The sequence below is a fragment of the Zonotrichia leucophrys genome, chromosome 1A (genome assembly GCF_028769735.1).
Source record: "Zonotrichia leucophrys gambelii isolate GWCS_2022_RI chromosome 1A, RI_Zleu_2.0, whole genome shotgun sequence".
Taxonomy (NCBI): domain Eukaryota; kingdom Metazoa; phylum Chordata; class Aves; order Passeriformes; family Passerellidae; genus Zonotrichia; species Zonotrichia leucophrys.
The window spans coordinates 57,371,588-57,394,477 of record NC_088170.1 but is presented as its reverse complement, the minus strand read 5'-3'; the positions used below and the strand labels follow the sequence as shown (position 1 = coordinate 57,394,477).

Sequence of the window (22,890 nt, the reverse complement as noted above, 5' to 3'; positions counted from 1 at the left end):
ATCATTTTGTATAGCAACTTCCAGGTGGGCCATTTTCTAGAAACAATCTAATTTGTATACAAGTAAAGAAAAATAGAAAAGTTAGAGAAAATAACTATGAGAAATATTCAGAGCAACAATAACACAGTGGATTCCTGCTGAGAAGGAGAGGCTTATGAAAGATTCAGGGCTGTGGCTAGAGGCCCCATCTGGCTGGGAGACCTCACCTGCACATCTTTGACAGAGGCTGGGGCCTGGGTGTGATCAACCTTCACTATCAAAAGCAAAACAACTAGAACTGCAAGGTTTTTAGCATATCATTAAGAATTCAAACCCGGGCCTATTCAGATGGAAAATCTTCCTTAGGAATGTGAATTGTTTTGGGCAAAATAATCAACCTTCTTTCCTGGCAGGGATACGATTTGCATCAAAAATTAGTGTCATCCGCCCACTCAGTTTCCAGCTCAAAGCCAGGCATTTCATTAGCGAAGTGAGAACAGGGATGCTGGCTGGAGCAGCTTCGGCAAACAAAGCTGCCAGTGCCCCAGGAAGGTGGGACAACTGTGTGCTCCTGCAGCCACGAGGGTCGCGAGGGCCACACAGGGCCAGAGGAGGAATCTTTCCTGCCCGGGAAAAGGGAAATATGTGTAAGGGCAAACGAGCCAGCCCAGACAGCGGGATCGGCCCTTCTTTCCAGGGAGAGAGGCCTCGAAAGCTGGTGCAGAGCCCGTGTGCGTTGTTTGTGCAAGAGCCGAGCCTGTTGTTGTGAGCGCAGAGGCGTGTGGGGACGAGCTGTGCGTGTGCAGCGCTGCAGCAGGCGGGCAGCGCCACGCGTGTGCCCCTGCGAGCCCGGGGAACAGGCACGAGTGGCCCGGCACCTGCAAGGCGCCGTGAGCGCCCACAGCAGCCAGCGCACAGGGCACGGGCAGGGCGAGTGTGCCGAGCCTTCATGGGCGAGCAGGCGTGAGGGGAGCTGTGCGAGCACCGGGTGTGTGCCGTGGGAAGGCAAACGCGAGCAGCGTGTGCCCACATAAGGAACAGGTGTGCGTGGAGAGACGGCCCTCAGGAGGTGTGGGTGTGTATGCAGGGGGCATGCGGAGAAGGGGTTCGCGTCGAGGAGGCGGTGTCTGTGTGTCTGGATGTCTGTGTGTGTGTGTGTCTGTGTGTGTGTGTCTCCGGGTGCCTGTGTCGGAGCTCCGTGCCCTCACACCCGCTGTCTCTCCGCGCTGGCGGCTGCCCGGGGCGGGGCCGCTGACGCACTGCGGCTGCAGCGGGCGGGCCCGGCGGGCGGGGGGCCGGTCGGTGACCGGGGCCGTGGCTCGGCCCGCCGGTGGCTGACTGACAGCGCTCCCTGCCCAGGCGCTGGAGGGGCCGGGCCGGAGCGGGGCGGGGGGAGGAGGAGGAGGAGGAGCGGTGCGAACCGCCCTGCACTGCCGCGGCTCCTACCTATTCATTCAGTCACCTAAAATGGCTGGAGAGAGGAGGTGGCGGAGCAGGAGGAGGAGGTGAGGGGGAGCCGCAGTAGTGCCCCCACCTCCTCCGCGGCCCGGCGGAGCTCCCGGCGCGGCTGCGGCCGCCCCTGGCCCTTGGCACCATGTCGGGCGGCCCGGACGAGAGCTCGGTGCGGGTGGCGGTCAGGTAAGCGGCGCTGCTGCCGGCCGGGGGCGGGCGGCGGGGCCGTTCCCAGCGCCCACCCCGGGGACGGCAGCCCGGCACATCTTCCCTGCGGAGAGGGGGTCGCTTCCCCTCGGCCCCTGCCGAGCCGCTCTTTCTGCACAGCAGTAGGAAATAGCCAAAGGAGAGGGGAACTCCCCCCACATTCTGAGGTCTTTCTCAGTCATTTCTCTCTGATTTTGAGCAGTGACCCTAAAAATACTCCCAACTAATTATAGCCCGGTGCTGGTAGTGCTTACTCATGGAAGCAGAGCAGCCCCTGGACTGTGGCGATGCTGTTTGCATCACGGAGCTTTAGGAAACACGCTGGTATTTTTAGAAGGATAAAGGCTTTTATCCCGCGAAGGCTGTGTCTAACCTCACATACCAGATGGATGGACTCCCATCGGGCTGCTCGCACTACATAGGAATTAGGTGTATGTAGAAGTCATGATGGGAGTGGAGCTTAAATAATTTTATAACATCAGTTAATTCAAATTGCTCTTTAATCAGAGATAAAAATCTGCTATTCATCAGCGAGCTCTTGGCTCTTCTCGGTTTTCTACGTGAAAATACTATTTTATTGTTTGAAGAGCTTCCAGTTTAGCCTGTGGATGCTTCAGTCTTCAAGATGTCTTTACATGATTGAAACATGAGGACAAATGCATATATATGTGCATATATCTATGTCTGTTTATGTATAGTTACTTCAATATTTGGGATTTATTTTTGATACTGCCGGTTTATTTCTTTACTTTCAAGAAGTTTCTTTATGCTGACACACTTGGAATATTACAACACAAGAAATCAAACCTTAGGAGAAGGTCTGTTTGTTTCAGTGGCTCCTTGGACAGTCTTGCATTAGAGGCTTCAAGGGTTGTTCAGGAAGATGAAGAAGGTGATTTTTTAGCTTTGTTTTGTTTTCTCTGAAGCATGCAGAAATAAGCGATGTTACTGTGTGCTATTGTTGGTACGTGGAGGTGGGGGAGCGGTGCAATAACATTTTCAGTAAACAGAGAAGCACCACCCCTGCCTGGTAACGTGGTGTGTATGCTGCAGTTGTTTCATTAAAGTCTGATTGCAGCAGCGTTTTCTGTTGGGAGAGATGCTTTTGTGAGTGCTATCTGTTGAAGCATTTTTCACATAATGTTCAGGGAGGTACTAGTCTAAAGCATAATTAGGCTGTATTTTTAAAAAGGAAAATATGAGATAGGTGTGATCCTAAAAACTGGGTGTGTTACAGGTTTACAGACTGCTCTCTCATTTGAAGAAAATATTAAATATGTTCTGAGCCAAAAGAAATAGTGATGTAGAACTTCATTTACAAATGCAGAGGTTTGTTGCAGCTTGGAATTAATAAAAAAACCTACTGGTGGAGATCCATTTATAATTGTAGGTGTGTGGTAAATAGATTAGGAGTAATATATGGTGAAGAGTTTGTAGAAGTAAATTCAAGTCACCCAGCTGTAGTTTTTGACAACAAATCCCTAATGTTATAAGGTATATTTCTGCAGTATAATTGTCTAACTAACATTTTGTGCCTGAATGCAGTTCTCTAATAATGAAGGATTGCATTTTTCCTCCTGTCTGCTTTCTTCCTTTTGGCAAATTAACTATTCATGTACAAGATTTTCCCCTCTCTGTTTAGCGTTTACGAACAAAAGCATGCACAGTAATTGTTTTTGCACCAGTAGCTCTTTGTAGATCGTTTTCTTTTATTTCTGATTGTGTATTTTGTGCAGTCCTGTAATTGAACTGATTTTGCATCTCAGTGTGTATTGGTGCCATGCTGTACCATGCATTATGAGCATTATATTCTGTTTCCTTGTTGGTTTTGCTCTTCAGCTCTTTTTGGCAACTTGAGCTCAGTTCAGTAATGATCTCCACAGTTGTGATGAATTAGTTGTTGTGTTTTGTATGTATGTTTCCGAGCAAGGCTCTCTCTACAGCTGGACCAGCTTTTAGTTTGCAGCCCCCATGGCTGCAAGATACACTGCAAAGGCATGAATTTGCTTAGACTTTAAACATAGGTTACAGAGTAGACATCACTGAAATTGTTTAGCAAATTGTTTTTCCAGAACCTGGTTGTCTCACCTAATTGTATCCAACAGGAATGAAAAATACTTCATTCTTTCCAATTAGCACCAGCTTTAAGCTATCATCTTGTATGCTAATTGCTCTCCATTTTCTTCAGTGTAATCATGGGTTTGTGACTGATGAGTTCCAGTTTAGTGAAGCATGAAAGCTGGAAATAGTTTGGCAGATAATCCAGAAACTAATGTTAAATTCCCCAATTAAGAAAAGATTTTTCTCTAGTCACCCACCACTGAAAGACTTGTGGACTTTGTGGATGATGGTGTGCAACTTTGGCAAAGAGCTTTGCTCTCTGACTGTGTGTAGTGTCTGTTTTCACATAAAATCAGAGAGTTCCCAAGATAGATGACAGTAATCTGATTAGAGAGCTTTCTTTTAAATGTGAAAAACTATCATTTTTGTAAATCTAAAATTTGTCTTCCTTTTTCAAGTGTCTTTTCAGCATATGAAGACTAACTTTTGACAAGAAGGCTATGAAATGTTATCAGCATCATAGGCAACTGTTTCAAGTTCACAAAAGGATGTAGATTGTAGTTTGTAACTCTTGTCTCTGCAACTTTAGTGGTGTCCACCAGCAAAATACAGCGTGTGGGCTTGTGGTGTGTTGGGTAGATGAAGTTCTCACCTTAGATCCTCAGCAGCCAGTGGTCTAGGTCTGTTACTGCACTTCAGAGCTGTTGTATCACCCATGCAAGGGGCTGGATGGGTCACCCAAGAAGTGTGCAGTTACTGCTACCCTTAACCAGACCTGAGCTGGATTGCAGGAATCGAAATGGCTCCATCAGTTAGTGCCTGTCCTTGCTCCATGTGGCTTAGGGCCATTTTAGGATGTTCTAGCAATTGTGATCTAAGAAATCAAAGTTGCATTTCAGTCCTTTGCATTTTTGGATACATGCTAAGCCAAAGAACTTCTGGAGAACAGTAATGTTTGGATAGGTCTAACCAGAAATCTTATATGGAGGACTGTAACTGATAAAGCATGGAGGGTGTCTGTTGTGTCTTCTCCATAACAGGATCCAAATAACAGTGCAGAGCACTGAAGGAAATGTCTGTCCTCTAGCCCTTCAAAGGGGAAAGATGGCCTTGATCCACTGGGAGTCAGTGACGGCTCTGGATGTACAGATAATAAGCTTCAGTGTTGATTTGTTAGAGATGCTGTATTAAAGCAGAAGAAGAAAATAAGTACAGTGTGAAAAGCTGAATTGCTCTACAAGCTGACCAATACTCAAGAGAAGATGGTCACTCTGAAAGATGGTCACTCTGGCATGCTTGGGTGATACCTCAGGGGGAGTGGACAATAAAAGAACTTGCATTCCCAGTTGGTGAAGCTGAAGAGCTTTGGCATTGGGCACATTCTCGTGAAAGATGGAGCCCAGTTGAAACTGTGTTAATGGGCAAAACACAAAGAAGCTTCAGGGGATGGTGCTTTATGATCAGGCATGTTTAATATTTGTAAAGAACAGAGTAGTTGAAGTTTCCACTTCTCATCATCCTAGGTATGCCTGTGTGTATTTCCCCTCTTCCCTGCTTTGGTAAAAGCGCCTCACTGGTGCTGCTTCATCTGCTGTGATTGACAATCTGCTTTGTTTCATCCCTCAAGTGGAGAGAGGAGTGTTGCTGTATTCCTCCTCACGTGTGTAGAGAGGCTCTGGGATCTGGGTACCCAGTTCTGCTGCCTTGAGATGTGTAAAAAATTTCCTTTTCATACCCACCCTGGGTGTCTGCAACATGTTGTGATGCTGCTTCACAAAAGTGAAATGTTGATATTTGCCAAGTATGGAAACTGTGTGCAAAATGTAATGGGTCTACAGGTAAATGTTTTTAGTAACAGTAGAAGTAATAAGTGCAGCTGATGAATTAAAACCACACAGCTTCTGTTTCTGGTTTTCCAAAAGGGAGATGAAGTAAGCTGGAAAAACACATTGGTTACTAATTCAGTTTAGTGAAGATCTGAGCTTTTTACAACTAAAGCTTACTGTGGCATGGCATTAGGATACAGTGTTGACTTTTGATTACACAAGTAGAATATGTTCATCCATTGCAAATTTTGTTCTTCCCATTGCAAAGCTTTGGTATGGAATTCTTTTCATACTCCCAGTTGTTGAACTGTGTGATCAGGTTGTCCTGTGTAGGGTTTTTTCCCTACTTCACTAGTTTGTGTGGGCTTTTTTCCCCTCTCCATATGGAGTCTGTTTTTTGCTGTCATGCCTCCCTCTACCTTTTCACATTTTTGCATCATTCTTCTTTTCAGGCTTTTATAGTGAGGCTGTTTTCCTCTGTGCTAGATCCAGCTATTGTTAGATACACTAGGAAAGAAGGAACAGAGTGAAAGGAACCTGTCCTTTTTAGACAAGCGTGTTTTGAAGCACTTTGATGGCAGCTGAGATTGATTTTCTTTCTTGGGCTGCTGTTGTGCAGGCAGTTACAGATGTGTTTGAGCTTCCCACCATGAACAGAACCTCAGATGCTGGATGAATGGACATGTATGCTGTGGTATATATTTTAAGCTCTGGAGATACTAATTTCATGCTTCCCATACAGTGCTAAGCATTCTCATAAATCATTCTGTAACCAGATAAGCAGCAGCAATAGACTACAGTACTATCCCTTGGTTCCTTAGAATGGACCAAACTTTTCATTTTAATAGACAATAATTTCCCATCTGTAATCAGCTGTTGAAGATTTTTTGGGAAAAAATATGTAACTATGTTAATGAAGTTCAGCAATCTGTAAGTACACAAGAATGCCCCACATAATAAAAGACAAATTATCAGCAGCATTAAATAGCAAGCTGTTGGGAAATAACTCTTCTGCATGGAATCTGTTAATGGAAAGCTTCTGTTTCAGATCTTTTTGTTAGTTTTGATGTTTTTCTTTGCTCTCTGACTTACACAAACATCCCCTTGTCCTTCTCTGAAACTTTACCCCATTGGTATGTTTTGCATTTTAGCTGAAGAAAAGACAGGGCACCATCTGCTGCTGAATGAATTCGGGTTTCATAATATCTGACTCGATCATCCGTTACTGATATTGCTTGGGGCAGGCTGAAATCTGTGATCTTGCTTTCTAGGAAATAAACTTCCCTTTTCACCACTCGTGTTGTAAACACAAACTCATTCTTGGTTGGAGGGGAAAGAAATCCTACTTGGACCTTTCCCTTAGTGCCACATATTCCTTGCCAAAAATGGGTATCTTGAATTTAGGAAGAAGAAAAAGCAGTGGTTGGTGTACCTCAGCAGTCTGCTCATGCCTTTGGATCAATTATATTTTTAACTTGTCACTTCCCAAAGTTTGTAGAAGACTTGGGAGTTTACTTTGCTTTGAAAAGCCATTTCCATTTAATGGTGTTTTCTTTACTACTTATGATCTGTTAGCCTAGACATTCCTTAATTACTGAACTTTGGGCTTCACATTTTCAGGTTTACTGTGTGACATCTGTAAATTCTTCTGTAGTTGTTGAATGACCCTTGTGCATGTGATCAAGAGAGCCCTGTTCCTCCCTCTTCTTTCCCTTGATTTGCTTTAAGCCTTTTTTATAGATTGCCCTTGCTGCCCACTCAGAGATGGCTGTTGGAATTCCTGCTTTCATGTTAGGTTGCCTGACTACTGCTGGCAAAATCAAGCAACTTTAGGTGCTTTTTTAATTTTAAAGAAATTACAGCAGAATACTAAATATCTGTGGTGGCTAGATAATTTTTTGTTGTGCTAATATTATTTCCATGTAAAACACTTCTTTGAGAAGTGTCATTTGAACTGTGAACAAGAAAGTTTAATTAGAAATCAAACCAAATCTGAACAAGTCTAGCAAGAGTAACTACATGAGCTGTGCCTTTTTATTATGCTCTCTTTCTCTTCTCTTGAGTAGTTTTAATTTTTTGTTAATTTTCTTCCTATTCTTCCTTGATATTTTTTTTTAGTTCTGTCTTAATTTCCACTTTTCCCTGGTGACATATATCTGATCCAGTGTATGGGGACAAATGCTGCCTTATTTTTAAAAAATGGTCTTGTTTGATCTGTTTTATAGCAACAAGATACAAATGGAGAATATTGAAAAGATAAAGTTAGTGTCACAGTGAGTTTGATGCACAGAGAAACAAAACATTCAAAATGTATTCTAAAATGTGAAAACCTGCTGATTCAGATATTATGATTGATTAGCATAAAATATTTCCTGAATAGAATCTGAACAGAAATAAAGAGTGAGGAGTGAGTGCCATCTGTTCCTTTATTCTAGTAGTACCCTCAGCAGATTTGGTAGAGTTGGCCACTGCTGGAATAATTATTTTTCTGTGTAAAGAATTTTTTTTTCTTTAAATCAGCTGTCAAATGCTGATTGGGACAGTGCACCCTTTAAGCATCTTCAAGTCTGCCTAACAAAGATGCATGACTTATCCCTTGAGCCTGTTTGCTCTGGAGCTCCAACACAGAAAGCCGAGAGCAACAAGACCTCAGTAAAAGGTTGTGATTGTTTGACTACACACAGCAATTTAGAGGCATTGAAATTGAACAGTGCACTTCCATTGTTGAATTTAAAAATGGACTAAAGCATTTGTTGTCTAGGTAATTTAGTGTCTCACTGTTGGCTCCTGCATTTATGCTGCTGTAGGAACTCTGCATGGTTCAGTTGGTTAGCAGATAACTGTCTCTGTGCAGGACATTTTAGATTTAATGTAATCTTTCCATAGTAACCTTCAAATACTCCAGGTTTCTTGAAATGCTTCCTCTTGGATATTGTAGCTTTGAAGGATACTTATTTTCCCATCCCTTTATGTTCAGCATAACTGATCCTGTAAAAGCATGAGTAAAGCAGTGTTTTCAATGTGAGTGAGTTACAGGAGTGCAGCATGCTGTGGCATTACCAGTTCAGCTACCAGAGCTGAACACATGGAATGTTATTGATAATAGGACAAGACAGAAAATGGTTCCCTTTTGTGAGACATCTCAAAGTCTGACACTTTATCTTTTCTGCAGTGTTCTCTTTTGATAATGGAAGAGTTTGATCAAACAAGTTTCTCTGTGTACTGGGTCTAATCTCATCTGGGGCCTTGAAAAAAGGTATTCCACATCTTGAGTCAATTCTCCAGCCTCTTGGTTATTATCTTTAAGTGGTGTATTTTTTCAATGAGCTGGTTTTTTCTTTCCATTTATAATTATGTTAGTTATCCTTTGCTTAATACTGCTAAAACAAATTTAAGGTGACATATTAAGCTGGGAAGCTGCATAGCTGCGAAGTACTAATGTCAGTCAAGAAACTGTATTAAATACAGGATTTGTTAGCAATGTTGTTTAAGAAGTTATGCAAATCATCAGTAATAGGCTTAAAGTATGGAAGAAGAGTTTATCCTCTAGAAATACATTGCAAATGATGAAATACACTCTTGTATAATTTTAGGGTCGCTAGCAGGTTTGCTAGGAAATTTCTCATGCATAGTAAAACATCTAATATTGCATAAAATGTAGAAAGTGGTGTATCTGGGTTCCTTGAAGTGTTTGGTACCATGTTGTCTGTGAGACTTCTTGGAGTAAAGTGATAGAAAGGTAGACTTAAGATGTGTGTGTATATATTTTATTCAAAATACCTAATTAACTTTGTATTTCAGAGTCAGTAATCCTCAGTGTTCATTTTGTTGGACATTTTTTCCTTAAGCATTGGACTGATTGGGAGATGAGTCCAGAGACCTTTTGTATCATTCGGAGTAGCTCATTATCCCAAGGTCCTAGAGTTGCTAATCACTCTCTGTGGTATTGATTTACCAACTGCAGCAGTGCCTCTGCCTTATTTTGTGCTTGATTCTGTCATAGGACACCATCCCTGTGTGCCCATCTCCACCTGTATGAGAATACAAGAGGGGTGTGAGTACAGATAGTAATATCTGTCTTTTTTTTTAATATTCTTTTCCTTCCCCATGCTCCCCTGGCACTTTGTTTATTGTCATCTTAGAATTATGTCATAAGATCCTCAGGCCAAAGACGTAGCTTCAAAGTAAACATGATATAAATAATACATGATGTAATATCATGAGAAAACCAACTCTGCTAAAACACCTGAGTTAGTCATTACCTTCCATGAAAAGTCTTACTGTTAAAAATTCTATATATGGCTTTGTTTCTCCCTCTCCTCTCCACTCATTTCTGTGAAGAGTAAAAAAAATTGTGCCTGTACCAGACACTTTGATCTGGAGGAAGTAGCTGATTGCTTTTTTTTTTTTTTTACCTACTAAGCAAACAATATATTGCTTTAGTTGTCACTCTGCATAAGTTGCCCAGGTAAGGTTTATTTCATTCCCTAGTCTCAAATGCATTCTTTTTGAAGTCTAATCTTTAAGTACATGTGAAATAATTTTTAAACTCTCTCTCTGTAATGTAAAGCCTTTGAATTTTTCTTTAAAATTATTATCCATACATATTACTTTGTAGACTATAGATGTTGATACCATCTATATATCTGTATTTATTTTTTTAGTTAAAATGATATCATGCATGTGAATTACTGGTGTATTTGGGAAGGGCTGATGTCTTTAGGAGCAAGCTATTTGAAATGCATTAAAGACCAGAAAATATTTTTATGTCATGCTAAGGATAGCTAAGTATCTGAGTGCATATTTTCTGGAGGTGATTGAAACAAGAAGGATTCTGCTTGTGTTTGAAGAGGCTGTAGATCAGAGGGAGGCCACCTGTTCAATCTGTATCAATTAGAGTGCAGCTTATGTTTCTGTCTAATCTGATCAGTCAGCCCATCACTCAGGAACAATAAAATTGCCATTCTGATCTTTACAAGCAGAACTGAGTTCAGCAAAAGTGGATTGGTGTTCAGTAAGCTCCAAAAATGAGATGAGAGATAGGACTGAATTGGTATTTGCAAGCAAGCTATTTGACAGTTAAACTTTAGTACAATGAATGTTCTTTTTTATTTTTGTACTCCTGAAAGGGTTTTGTTTGAATTGGGGCTGAATTGAATTTGCTCTTGAGGGGTGTGTCTGTGGGGTTCTTTAATATTTGTTTGTTTGATTCATTGTTTCAGTTTTCTGTTGTTTTTTTTTTTTTTTTGTTTGCCCTCTTTCTTTCTTTGTCTTCCTCACACAGTCTTCAAAGTGATCTACATTGGCCGGTCAACCCACTGTCTTGGCTCTACATTTTAAAATGTTGCTGTAGATCTATTTCATTGTTGTTGTTTGCAAAGCTTGTAGGAACAGATGGACTTCTCATTGTTCTCTAAATGTCAACAAGTGTAGCCCTGGCAGGCCCTGAAGAGGAATCATAGGCTTGTCAAGGTTGGAAGGGACCTCCAAGAAACATTGCACAGCTGAGATTTTCAAATTTTCGAACCAGCTTTGTTCTGTGCTTGCAGCCCCCAGAGCAGGGCTGGCCCCTGCTCCTGTGGATTTCCAGCTCTGAGGATCTGAGTGTGGAAATGCCTCCTCAGGAAGAGGGAACTTGCATAGAATGTTGCTGACCTACATCTTGGGAGATACTTGATTAACAACAAAGGGCTGATGCACTCTCTGCTGCTGCTGTAGGCAAATGTTTGAGGAATGCACACATTATTCATGAGTGTGGAACAGCAGTGTTGCAGTGGAGCAAAAGAAGAAACTCAGTGTGTGTAGAACCTGGAGTCTTTACAAAGGAGCAAAGAAATTTTTTGTTCAGTGCTGCTGATGTCTAGTGGTAGATTCTGGGTCCTGCTGCTCACAAAAAATATGGGCTAAGAGGAATTGAAAAGAGGTAGGAAAGGGCTCTTTGTCTGGAAAACATGTCTGGTTCCACGTGAGATATGAGGAGTGAAGATTTGTAAGACACATCCTAAAATACCAAGAGTCAAGTATGGAGTGGAAGGGAATAAAATGTTCTTTATGCTCTAGGTGAAGTCAATAAAATGTAGTAGATTTAAATTTCAGTAAGAAAAGTACAAGAGAGGAGAAAATATTTATCCATTGTAAGGATGGATAGTGTGGAATGAGCAGGGAGGGAAATAAACCTGTGCTTTGTCTATGGAGATGTGAAATTGTCCATACAGGAAACTCTTCAAAACAATTCAGACTGGTAACTGCCAGGAAGATTTTGGATTAATTGGTTAATATTTAAATTAAATATTTAATTAAATGTTTAATTAATTGGTTAATTAATTATTACTTTGGTCCAGAGAGGTAGAGTGGGTGAATAAACTGACATTCAGAGGTTTTTTCCACCCCAGATGTCTGTAATTCTGTGAAGCTGCATGTGGGGTGCCAGGACCTGAATTCAGCACAATTGAATAATCCCATTCAAATGTCAGAATGTGTTCACAGAGGTGTGACCATGTCCACATGAACAGTAAAGCCTTACTGATTTGGGAGTGTAAGCCTAGATTAATCCAAGTTTGAAGGGACCTCAGGAGGTCATCTGATCCAGCCTCCCCCTCAAAGCATTGTTAAAACTAAATTCAGGTGAGGTTTTGCAAGGCTCTGTCAAAGTTAGGTTCTAGGAAAAACCTCTGAGACAGAGATTCATCAGTGTCTCTGGGCAACCAGTACTTGACTGTTCTGATTTTTGGTGGTCAGATTTCTTCCTTATCCCAAACTTGTGGGAACTCAGCACATCACTGCTGATGTCCAGAGTTGCCGAGATAACCCTTGGGCTGCTCGGAAATCCTGGGATGTTGCCAGAAGTGCTTGGTGGTTGGATTTTGACCCTGCACGGGATGTGCCACCTGTATGAGGGCAAGAGGATCACTTGGGGATAAGTGGTGAAGGAATTGATTATTTGCAGGGTGAAAACACAGGTTTTGGGATCTTGGTACAGGGGGGGTTTTGGGAGACAAGATGGAGGAATTAGGGTGTGTCCTGTCCTTCTCCTCTTCTTCTTGTCATCCATCTTTGATGGTGATGCTGGCACTTTGGGATTGGTTCACATTAAATCTGCACTTGTTAATAAGGGTAAAAGGTATTGGAAGGTAAAGGTAAATATCTTATACGTAGTTTTTAGTATAAAAATAGACAACCGCCCAGTGGGAGGTCAGTGTGCCCATGGCTGTCTTGCTGGGCAGACATCTGTCAGGCTGGGAGACAACTTTGTAGGTAAGAATTAATAAACAATATTGAAGACTGAAAAATCTGAAGAGTGCTCTCGTCCTTTGGAGCGCGGGCTGTCCCAAGGCCATCCTACACCTAACCAGGCAGAGACAACAGGCCGAGAACGGAGATGAACTGGGAAATCTCTTGCTTTATTTTGTGACCAGTGCCTCTTGTCTTCTCAGTGTGAACCTTGGAAAGGAGCTTGGGCCTTTTGTCTTTGTAATCCTCTCTTCTGCACCGACAGAGAGGAGACAAGGCCTGGAAGCCAAGAAGACACTGAAGAGCTCTGTGCCTATGGTCTGTTGGAAAGGGGAGATTGGGGGGCACCTTCAGCAAAGGGGGTGCAGCCTCTTCTCCAGCTGAGTTCTGAATATGATAGATCAGATTCCTGGGGGACTGACAGTCATCTAGTGGTGCTGGTGATAAGGCTGCTATTAGGAGATAATGTGTTGTAAGCATCACAGGGTGAAGTACTGGAGGCTTTTGTTGTTTGTTTGCATGGTTGCTGTACTCTTTCTGTGTAAAGTCTATTCTTTCTCCTCATATGACCCACCACTACCTTTTTGAAGACTGTTTCATGGTAAATGTGGTACTGCAGCTGTGAAAGCATTTGGACTGTGATCAGGTTGGGCTAACAGTTTTTTTCTCTTAGCAGGAATATGTGCTGCTCACTGTCTACATTTTCTCTGCCACAGTTTAAGCTTACTCATTATTTTGACTGAGCTGACTGATGGGAATAATTCCCCTCCATCATTGTTTAATGCTTCTTTACTTTTCAGATGCACTCTTCTCAGCCATCTCATAGAGTAATCTCTTTCCCTGTCCTGAGACAGTTCATGTTTCATTCTTTCAGTTCTTCTGGCTTGTTCAGACAGAATCGTCTGTATGGGAGAAAGAAATGTGTACAATAGTCAGTGATTTATCCCATGAAGCATGTGATATTGTTGTGAATACAACCCAAAGCATTGACTCTCTTTCCAAATAATTTCTTTTGAAATTATTTTTAATTTGTGCATTATCAGTTTCTGTCTTGTATATGAAGAACAGATTTTTTCACTTGATTTATTTATTTAGATTTGTGTATTCATAAAATGCATGTGGAGTGCTGGGCAAAGTTCACATTCAGTTTGGTTTGTATTGCTGGATATCTGCCTAGTATGTGTAAGAGCTGTCTGGTTGAAGTTCAATCTGTTTAAAAGAAAGGAATGTATTGGTAGACTGAATAAAATGCTTCAAAGCTCACATCTGTCTCTTGAATTTATATGCTTTTGATTTCTCAGATTGCAGCTAGGAAATGCAACTGACTTCTAAGTTTCACCAGATATGTCAAGGAAATATGACTGATTGTAGTCTAGCTGGGCAGACTAACTGCTCTTTTTATATGTGTATTCTTTAATTTATACATGCAGTTTTCACCTTAAGAAGACTTCCTTTGTTCGAGACTGTATGTCTGTCCAGGGAATATCCAGTGGGACAGAATGTTTGCCATGTACTGCACTGCTGTAAAAGTTGCTCTCCTCTTTTGCCACCTCCTTGGTGCAGAGGGGGATGGTCACTCCAGCACAGCAAATGTGGATGAGCTCCTCTCCTTTGCTCACAAGTAACTTGAATTGGGATCATGTTATTTTTCTGTCCTGATAATAAAGAAATAAAATGTAGGAGATACTTTTGTGTTCAAGGGGTCTCTCTCTGCTGCAGCTGTTACCAGTGCTGGGAATCCTCTGGGTACACTCCTGTGTGTCAGGGTGGGTGCTGCCATAGACCTTTTATGGGTCCTTGCTTCTGTGTGCCAGGCTGAGCTAATCCGTGGTTAGGGGACACAGGTCACTTCACTTCCAAGACTGGGAATAATTAAATCATCTGTGTGACTTGTTTTAGATATTTTTCTTCAGTACAGGGTTAAAATACCCAGAGTTGGAGGTCCACTGCTGTTTATAGGGCCAGCTGTGGTGTTGGAGTAACTATGAGCCTGTCTTGAGTGTTCATTCAGGCTGAGGAGACTCCTACTGCTTATTGATCTAGGTATGATTGGAGCACAGGGGTATGGCATGTCTTCAGTTACTTTGGAAATAGCTGAGAAGTTCTGTTTCCAAAAGAAATGGACATTCAAAGTTCTCCCTTGAGTCCTCCACAGCTGGATAGGGATGCCAGGATAGCGTAGAGCCATGGACTTTGCAGTTTCATTGTGAAGTCTGAAAGGTTCAAAGACAGCCAGAAATTGTTCATCAAATGCTTGAGTCTTTCTGGGTATCCTTGTTATGTGCCATTGCATACTTTACTTGCTCGGTTCAGTGTGCTTGTGACTGATGCAAAAATTAGAGGAGAGCTACAGATGACACAAGAGACTCTTGTGGCGTGTAGGGCTTTTTCTTTTAAAAAGGAAAAGCTATTTTTTGGCCTAATTTTTGCATTTGAGTCTTGGTCTAGTTAGTTTAAATTGTTAGCTAAGGTAGATAACCAAGGACTACACATAGCAGATTTCATTGTGGTGTGGATTTTTGTATTTTTTTTAAAGCCCCAGCAAGAATTGCTAGAGGTACTGAAGTAGTTTCTGCATTGTCAGCAAGTTTTAGGTGGAGTGTCTCTGTTGGACTGTTTTTCAGCTGCAGAGTCTTTGTGTTGCTCCATTTTTGCTGCTGTTGCAAGACCCCTCTGCCAACACCGCTGCTGCAGATGGGAGATAAACAACTTAATGCATTGCAGTGGCTGCCAGGGAACAGAGGGCTGCAGTCTTGTTTCTCTGAACTGAAAACTCTGTGATAGCTTGAGATGAGGATGGCAGTATAGGAAAGACAAAAAAGATTGTATAAATTTTTTGTCCATTCTGACGCTTTGACATATTATGTAACCCCAGTCAACTGGATTTGATTGAGAATCTAATTTTGTATACTGTTAAAAACATGATTGTATTTGAAATAAAATCAGTCCTGACCTCAAATGCCAAGTCAAAGAAATCCTCTCCTTTCATTTGTGCTAGGTAATCCTACTTCCTGTCCTGAATCTTTCTCACAGTTTCAATTTATCTTTTTTCCATTCTTCAGCCACTGATCCTTGGTTCAGTGGTCTAGAAATGGTTAACTCTCATGGTGAGTTGGGAAATCAGCTATTTGTAGTTTTCTATGCCTTGCTAATTATTCATGTGATTGAGCTTACGTAAGGGCTGCATTACAGTTGCACTTCATTTGATGACAGAGTTCTGTATTTCTGTGTAAACAAAAGTCAAGTGATAAGGCATGGGCAGTCAAAGTCTATAGTTGAAACTAGGGAGAAAACAAACTTTCCTGGGAGGATCTTAAGGTCATGCTATCTGCTTAGCTGTCATGTTTCTTAAAAAAAAACCCCACAAACAATAGCAAAAAACTTCCATAAAAACCCAGTCCTGACAGTATTTTATTTTAAAAGCTTTTTAAAAGCTGAAAGAGCCTTCTTTGCTACTTTTCTTGCCTTAGCCTTTCTTCAGATTCAGTGGTGAAATCCCTTAAAGCATACAATTAACAGTTTGGATAGCATGATGTAGCAAAATATTAAAACTTTAAACAGCACAGAGTTTTCTCGCTTTGGTACAAATTGTAAAAGCAGGCTGCCTTGGAAAAAGTCTGAAGTACTACCTGTTTTGGAGAAACCTTTAAATTCCAGAGAAAAAAGTATTGATCTATTGACCCTCTCTTAAGACATTTTTAATACTTGCTGACAATTTCTGTAGACCGCAAGTTACCTTACCAAGTTTTGTCTAAATATTCAATTTTTCTTTCTAAATATCTGGTACCATAGCATATGCTGTAATTAACTGCCTTTTACCTCCTTTCTCCATCCCTTAAATGTTGTCTGTAGTACTAAGAAAAATTTTTTTAAGTGGAAACAAGGTTGCCCAAAACACTAGAGCTTTGTTACTGTGGAATGATCTTTTCCCTTTTCCCTCTTTCCTTTTTTTGCTGTAAGAGCAGGGGTGGTGAGTGGTTGAAGCTGAGTGAAGTCAGAGGTGGGGGAGGCTGCTGCCTGATTCATAGCAGTTGGCAATGCAGAGTTTGTAGCTTGTGCTAATATCCAGTCTTCTGGTGCTGGTGAGGAAAACTACCTGAAACAGCTGTAAAGTTATGGATTATTATAGAGATATATCTGTCTGTAGCTTTTAATAAATGTGTGACCCATTATGACAGCTTTATAGAAGCCTCAGTGTAATACCCTCCCTGGCCTTGAGGCACTACCAGTATGTATTTACACACCATTTTGTATGAACTCAGAGTTTTCCATTTCCTGATGAAGTTCCTTCTTAGCTCCTGGAAAACCTTGGGAGCACTCCCTCCACGCACTGTCCTCTTAGCTCTCATTTAAGCAAAGAAGCTCCTCTGTTGTCCCATGTTTAAGGGCTTGGAGGAATGAGATGCTTGGTCACAAATTTTGTGGCAGGTCTGTAACCATCTCAGTTGGTTTACAGATCAGGACTACAGTGAGGCAATTACCATAGACTTAAGTTTCTAAGGCAATTTGAAACAGTTAATGTATGAATACTTAATTTGAAAGCACCTCCAGTGTGTAAGGGACTATGAACTCTGATGCAGACAAACCACAAGTGATTTGCATTGATGATTTCTGAGAGCAGCTGGGAAACGCCTGATTTAGAAGTATTAGTTGCCAAGAAGAGCTGATTTAATTGAGTCAAGGCAAAAGAAATGGGTTTTGACCTTGAAGCAGCTTGTCAGGACAGACTTCACCTTATGTCCCCAAGGAGCTGTGGCCAAGCATTCAGCAGACAGAAATGATCCCAGGATCAGGTGTTGCTGCTTTGTGTGCACTGGAGCTGAGGGAGCCTGGCAGGGCAGTGCCCAGGCCAGCAGCTGCACACAGCAGAGAACTGTTCCAGAAATGGAGTCACAGCCTCCCAGGCCTGCGATGTAAAATGGACATAGTTGCTTTCAATTTGTGTGAGCCACCTTGCTGCATGATTTTTTTTTTTGGTGGTTGTTTTGTTTGTTTTTGTGAAGTAACTTTGCATTAATTGTTTGGATTTCTGGTTGGATTTGTAATCTTATCAGGGAACCTGAGCTGTAATGAAAAATTAAGCCTACAGCTAGGACATGAAGCAGAAAGTGCTTAGCCTTACTGTTGGGCCAGCATAGATAATGGTTGTCTAAAGCATTAAGTAGGAAGGAAGTTGTCTAAAGATATAAGTAGGAAGGAAGTAATTGGTTCTTTATAAACTTTATTCAGAGTGTATGCCATGAGTCCTGTGCAGTTTACACTGTGGTGCATGACTGGGATGCACTTGTTTCATGGATGTGCTCTGTCCTGGAGCTATTATTTTGGTGAAATGTACCAGTATTAATACTAGTGGTAATTCCAAACTGTAAGCTTGCTATTGCAGCAAGGTCTGCATGCCAGTAGCAATTAAACCAGGAGAATGACGATATTTCCACAGTGATTTCCACACTGAATTTGTTTAGCCTAGGCAACAAGGAGCTCCTACCTGCCCTAGTGTGGAAGCTAAACAGTTACCAAATCACACAGGCTTTTCTATTTTATTTGTTATAAAAAGTGAAGAATATGAAACCAGCCCATGCTTTTCTGATGAGGTAGCAAAGCATTCTCTTTCCCTTTCTCTTAGGTTAAAATCTCCAGTGATATATTGGATATTGTAGTCACTATTTATATAGTGTCATATAAGCTCTTCTGAACTCAATGAAAGGCTGAGCATGTGAAATGGCAGCAGCTCAGCCCTAAGCACAAGTGTTATTACAGAGGAGACCTCTCTTTCTTCTAGCTTTGGGATGTGGATTTTTATGTGAAACTGGCTTTCCTGTGAGGTTCCAGATTCCAGTGGATTTCTTGCACAGAGGATGTTGAATTAGGCCCTGATAGAGCAGTACCAACTCCAAACTTATTTCACCAGTCAACTGTGATAAATCCCATTCTTTTGACTTCTTGTGTTACTTAAGCTCCAATTATTTCAGCCTTCTACTGATATTCCATATAAATGTTCAGTACTCGCGTGATAAATTTTTTTTTCCCTGTCCCTTCTCCACCACATCTGAAAGTCAGCCTGCATTTAGCTGAACAAAGGATTATGGCCTGTAGATAACCCAAGTTCTGCACCTGGTTGAAACTTCATGGAGAGTGTTGTTAAGAATGAGTACCAAGAGACTTGCAGGCTTCTCAGCTTTGGTGGGGGTTGAGGAAGGGTGGGGGACACTTTGGGGATTGACAGCTTATATTTATTAAATGCTTCATAGTGCTTCAGTTTATTTATGCCTGAAACACTCTCAGAAAAAGAGCATCCAGAATTGTAGTAATCAATCTGTTTGAAGCACGGCTCAGTGTGGGGAAAATGCTACCTGCTGAACTTTTAGTGTAGTTTCCTGTATTGTCCTGATTTTAACTAAATGTTTCAAGCCAAGAAAGAGCAGCAAGGTAGTCAGATTTAGAATGATGTTTAATGCAGTGTCATTGCATAGGAAGAGAAGGATGGAAAGTGATCTCTGTTTGATGCTGTTGCTGCTGATGCGAATGATTTTGCAGCCTTGCAAATAGAATGAATAGACAAGAAGAAAATAATTAAATTTGAGGATTGACATTCAGACATAAAACAAGTAGCTGAAGCAGCGAGACTGGGGAAGGTGGATAACATTGTTTCTTTCTGTTTTGCAAGTTTGAAAACAGGCAGTACTAAATAAAGCAAGGGAGTTATTTTTCCTTACTCCAGAGTTAGGATTTACCAGCTCAGAGCTTTCAGTCGCTGCTTGAACAGTCTACCTTCTGTTTTGTAACAGAGCAACTTCTGTTCATTAGAAACAGTCAACAACAAATATGAAGAAATTTTCTGCAGTTTGCTTTGGGACTTGGTGTATCGGGTGTTATGGATACAACGTGGGTTTTTGTGTTGATTTTTTTTTTTTTTTGGAAGGCGTGGCAGAAAAGTCATACAGTGGTTTTTGTTCCAGGAATGTTGCTTTGAAAGTTAAGAGTGAAGGCACTATTCAGCACAGATTATTGAAATACTGTTTTTAGCTGTCTTGTCTCATTGTGAAGTCTCTGGTTATTTTAGTAGTGTTGGCTAAGCAGTCATTTCAGTAATGATTAATGACAACTGGTAATTTTTTTTTTAAACTGACCTGACCCTCCTGTTCTTTTGTTTTATTATTTAACTGTAATTACTTATGAAGTGGGTTGTAGCTTTACCTATAGGTATGTTGGTAACTCTATGTTTATTTTGAGTTGGTGAAATGTAATTACTGGACTTGTGGCTCAGAAGTGTAAACTAACCAACTGCCCTGAACTTGAGAATATACAACTGGGAAGGCAGTGTTTCTGTATGGAGGGAAAGAATGGAAACAATTTCCAGAGCTACAGTAACCTTGCCATGAACATGTAGTGATTTGTGTGCTATAGCTGTAAGAGCTGGGAGCATAAGTGAATATGTGTGGATTTTTAAAAGGGAAAGGGAAATCTGGGTAAGGGAGGCAATTACGAGTTCTTTGCTGCAGACAGAGCAACCTTTATAACTTGGTTTAAAAATAACAGAGTACCTATTTTTAAAAACTAGGCTGCTTGGAAGAAGTAGTGAACTTCTAGAACAAACATACATTTAACTGAAGAGCACAAAATTGAATGAAGGCTAGTGTTGGCATGACTGACAATTTTTTGGTCATCTGGATAGCCTTGCATTACATCAGTTCTTTGCTCTATTCAAAAAAATTATTTTTCTATTGTGAATAAACACTTTTTTTTCCCCTTGCTTATTTCTGAATATATTTGTGGTACTTATCAATGCTTTTAAGAAATCAAGGATTAGTTGTAATGTGTGGAAGTTCCCAAATGCATGTTCTTATTCTTAAAATATTTCACTTAATTGCATTAAATAATTGTATTTTTAAGTTATTTATTTGACTTTGCAGATAAATCTTTTTGTATGTGAGGGTGTGCAGAAATAATGTTACTGCTCTGCAAGATGGAATTTTCAACTTTTGAACCAGGAATCCACTGTCATTTCTGTCCCTTTATGTGGATATTTTTGGGTCATTTGCTGATGTCACGATGCCGCTGGCAATGTTTTTAAAACCAGCTGTCTCACAAAACTCTGCTTTTAGTAAAGTTTGACTCTGGTAGTTAAACATTAGTTACGAGTGTGCTTTCTAAAAAGAGTTGACACCAACCACATTTTTGTTGACCGATGTTCTTTTTACAGGTTTAGTGTATTTGTATATTTTGGGCTGATTGGTTGCTGGCATACAAGAAGTATCCAAATTATCTCAAATCTCTGAGCTGTAAATGTGACTGAATTTAGGTTTGGATGTACTCAAGACAGTGGTTTAGTGGTTTTTGTGGTTTAGTGTTGTTTGATCATATTGTGAATGTTTGTTGTTGGATTTTTTGGCTTTGTTTAGGGTTTTGTTTTGTTTTTAATTCTTCCCCCTTTTCCTGTTGGACCTAAATAAATGTTACTGTGTAGCTTGGTAAGGCAGCAGTGACTACAGTGGTTTGGGTGGTTGGGTACCCTAAATTCAGTACATTACTTTTGACAGTACATTACTTTTCAGCTGAATTGTGACACTGACATTTCTGGAAGCAAAGTGTCTCTGAGATCCTGGCAGCACTTGTTATCCTGGCTCAGGGATACTAGGCTGCTGGGCTATGCACTCTTCAAAAAGACTTCCTTAAACTTTTGGGGTTTTTTTAAATTTTTTTCATCTGAATTTACTTAGAGTGGTATTTGTTTAGCACATGTAAGCTCTGTTAAGCATTCAGTCATGCTGCAGAAAGTTGCTACAGGAAGTGTATTCCTTTTCCTGCTGCTGCCCTTGTTACATAATTAGTACCAGGCTCTGGTGAGCTTTACCCAGGCAGTGACTCAGCCACTCCTCACAGCTGGGAGCCCCAGAGCAGGAATGAGGAGGCTGCTGAGTTTCATGCTAAAGCTATATTTTGGAGGGAAAAAACCTCCATAATTTGCAAAAGAAATACAGGATGTCATTCTCTTGCTTTGGTATGTAGAGTTGCTTTCTTCATGAATCCTTACCCTCAGAAGGATATGATTGCTGGCTTACTTGGCCTCCTGTATCCATCTAGTTGTAGACACTGATCTGGGCACACACCAAAAGACCTTTATTTTCCCTTTTCTCTTGAATTTGTGACCTCTGTGTTCTTTAAATGTTGTAATCATCAGGTACTATTGCCATAAATTTTTCAGAATAGTAATCTATACTAGTCTTCATTTTTGTAAGTGCTAGTGATTGATGTGAAACATCACCAGTGAAATGAAGATGGTGTTTCATACTTCTATGCATGAGATTTATAGTCATAAAAGCTAAAATATATTTTTTAATAGAAACCTTTAATTTCCAAGAATCAAGTGCAGTCATTGTAAGAGAGACAGATTTAATATGCAATTTAAAGGCAGTACTGTCCTTAATTTGCTTTATGGATATTGCACTTGGTATATAAATATGTGTGGAGCACAGCCATCAAATTGCAGACTGGTTGAACCCTCTGGTAAACTACAGTTTTAGTGATAAGGAGCAGCCATCCAAATCCATAGCCACAGATGGTTCTGCTTCCCTGAGTAAATGTTTTAGTTACAATTTCCCTTGATTGTGTATTTCTTTTGCTGGTTCAGAAGACATTTCTTTGATTCCTGATTGGCCTTTTGGAAATGTTAGGTTCCCAGACCACCTGGGGAAACCTGTTGTTCATGTCTGAACCAAGTGTTTGGGATATCCCTGCTGTTCTGCCAGCTGTGGGTGATGTCCACAAGTGCAGTGTAAGCAGACAAAAAGCTGGAAGTATACACAGGGCTTTCTAAGACTGAAAGTTACCTCTCAAATAAAAACTGAAATGACCTAGCACCTTCTGAAATTCCTTTTTTTCCTCTTATTTAAAGGTGATGAAGATTGTCAGGGATGATAGTTTCAGAATTAGTCCTTAAAGGAGAGGTGGCTAGTGAGTGACCTGTTTATTTCTGTGTATGTTCACATGTTCCATACAGCACAGTGACCAGAGCTTGAGCTAATGCCAGTCACACTGTAGTGCAGCTGAGTGCTGTGTTTCCTTCTGCAGAAGAAATACTTAGTTTTGCTTCAGGAATGACTTGTTCATGCTCCCTGATGGGGAAAGGCAGTTGCTT

At 40.9% G+C, this 22,890-nt stretch overlaps 1 protein-coding gene across 6 annotated transcripts in view; it reads left to right on the top strand.

Annotated features, from left to right (window-relative positions):
- Positions 1 to 1,323: 1,323 nt before the first annotated feature.
- KIF21A (kinesin family member 21A) overlaps positions 1,324 to 22,890 on the top strand; it is an 87,654-nt gene continuing 66,087 nt past the window's right edge. For 2 of the 6 annotated variants that reach the window (XM_064702812.1, XM_064702810.1), the window contains exon 1: positions 1,324 to 1,617. In XM_064702812.1, coding sequence (XP_064558882.1) covers positions 1,574 to 1,617 — 44 coding nt within the window. In that variant the 5' untranslated portion in view covers positions 1,324 to 1,573. The remainder of the gene's footprint in view (positions 1,618 to 22,890) is intronic. The other 4 variants (XM_064702811.1, XM_064702809.1, XM_064702814.1 and 1 more) reach the window with 3 other exon arrangements.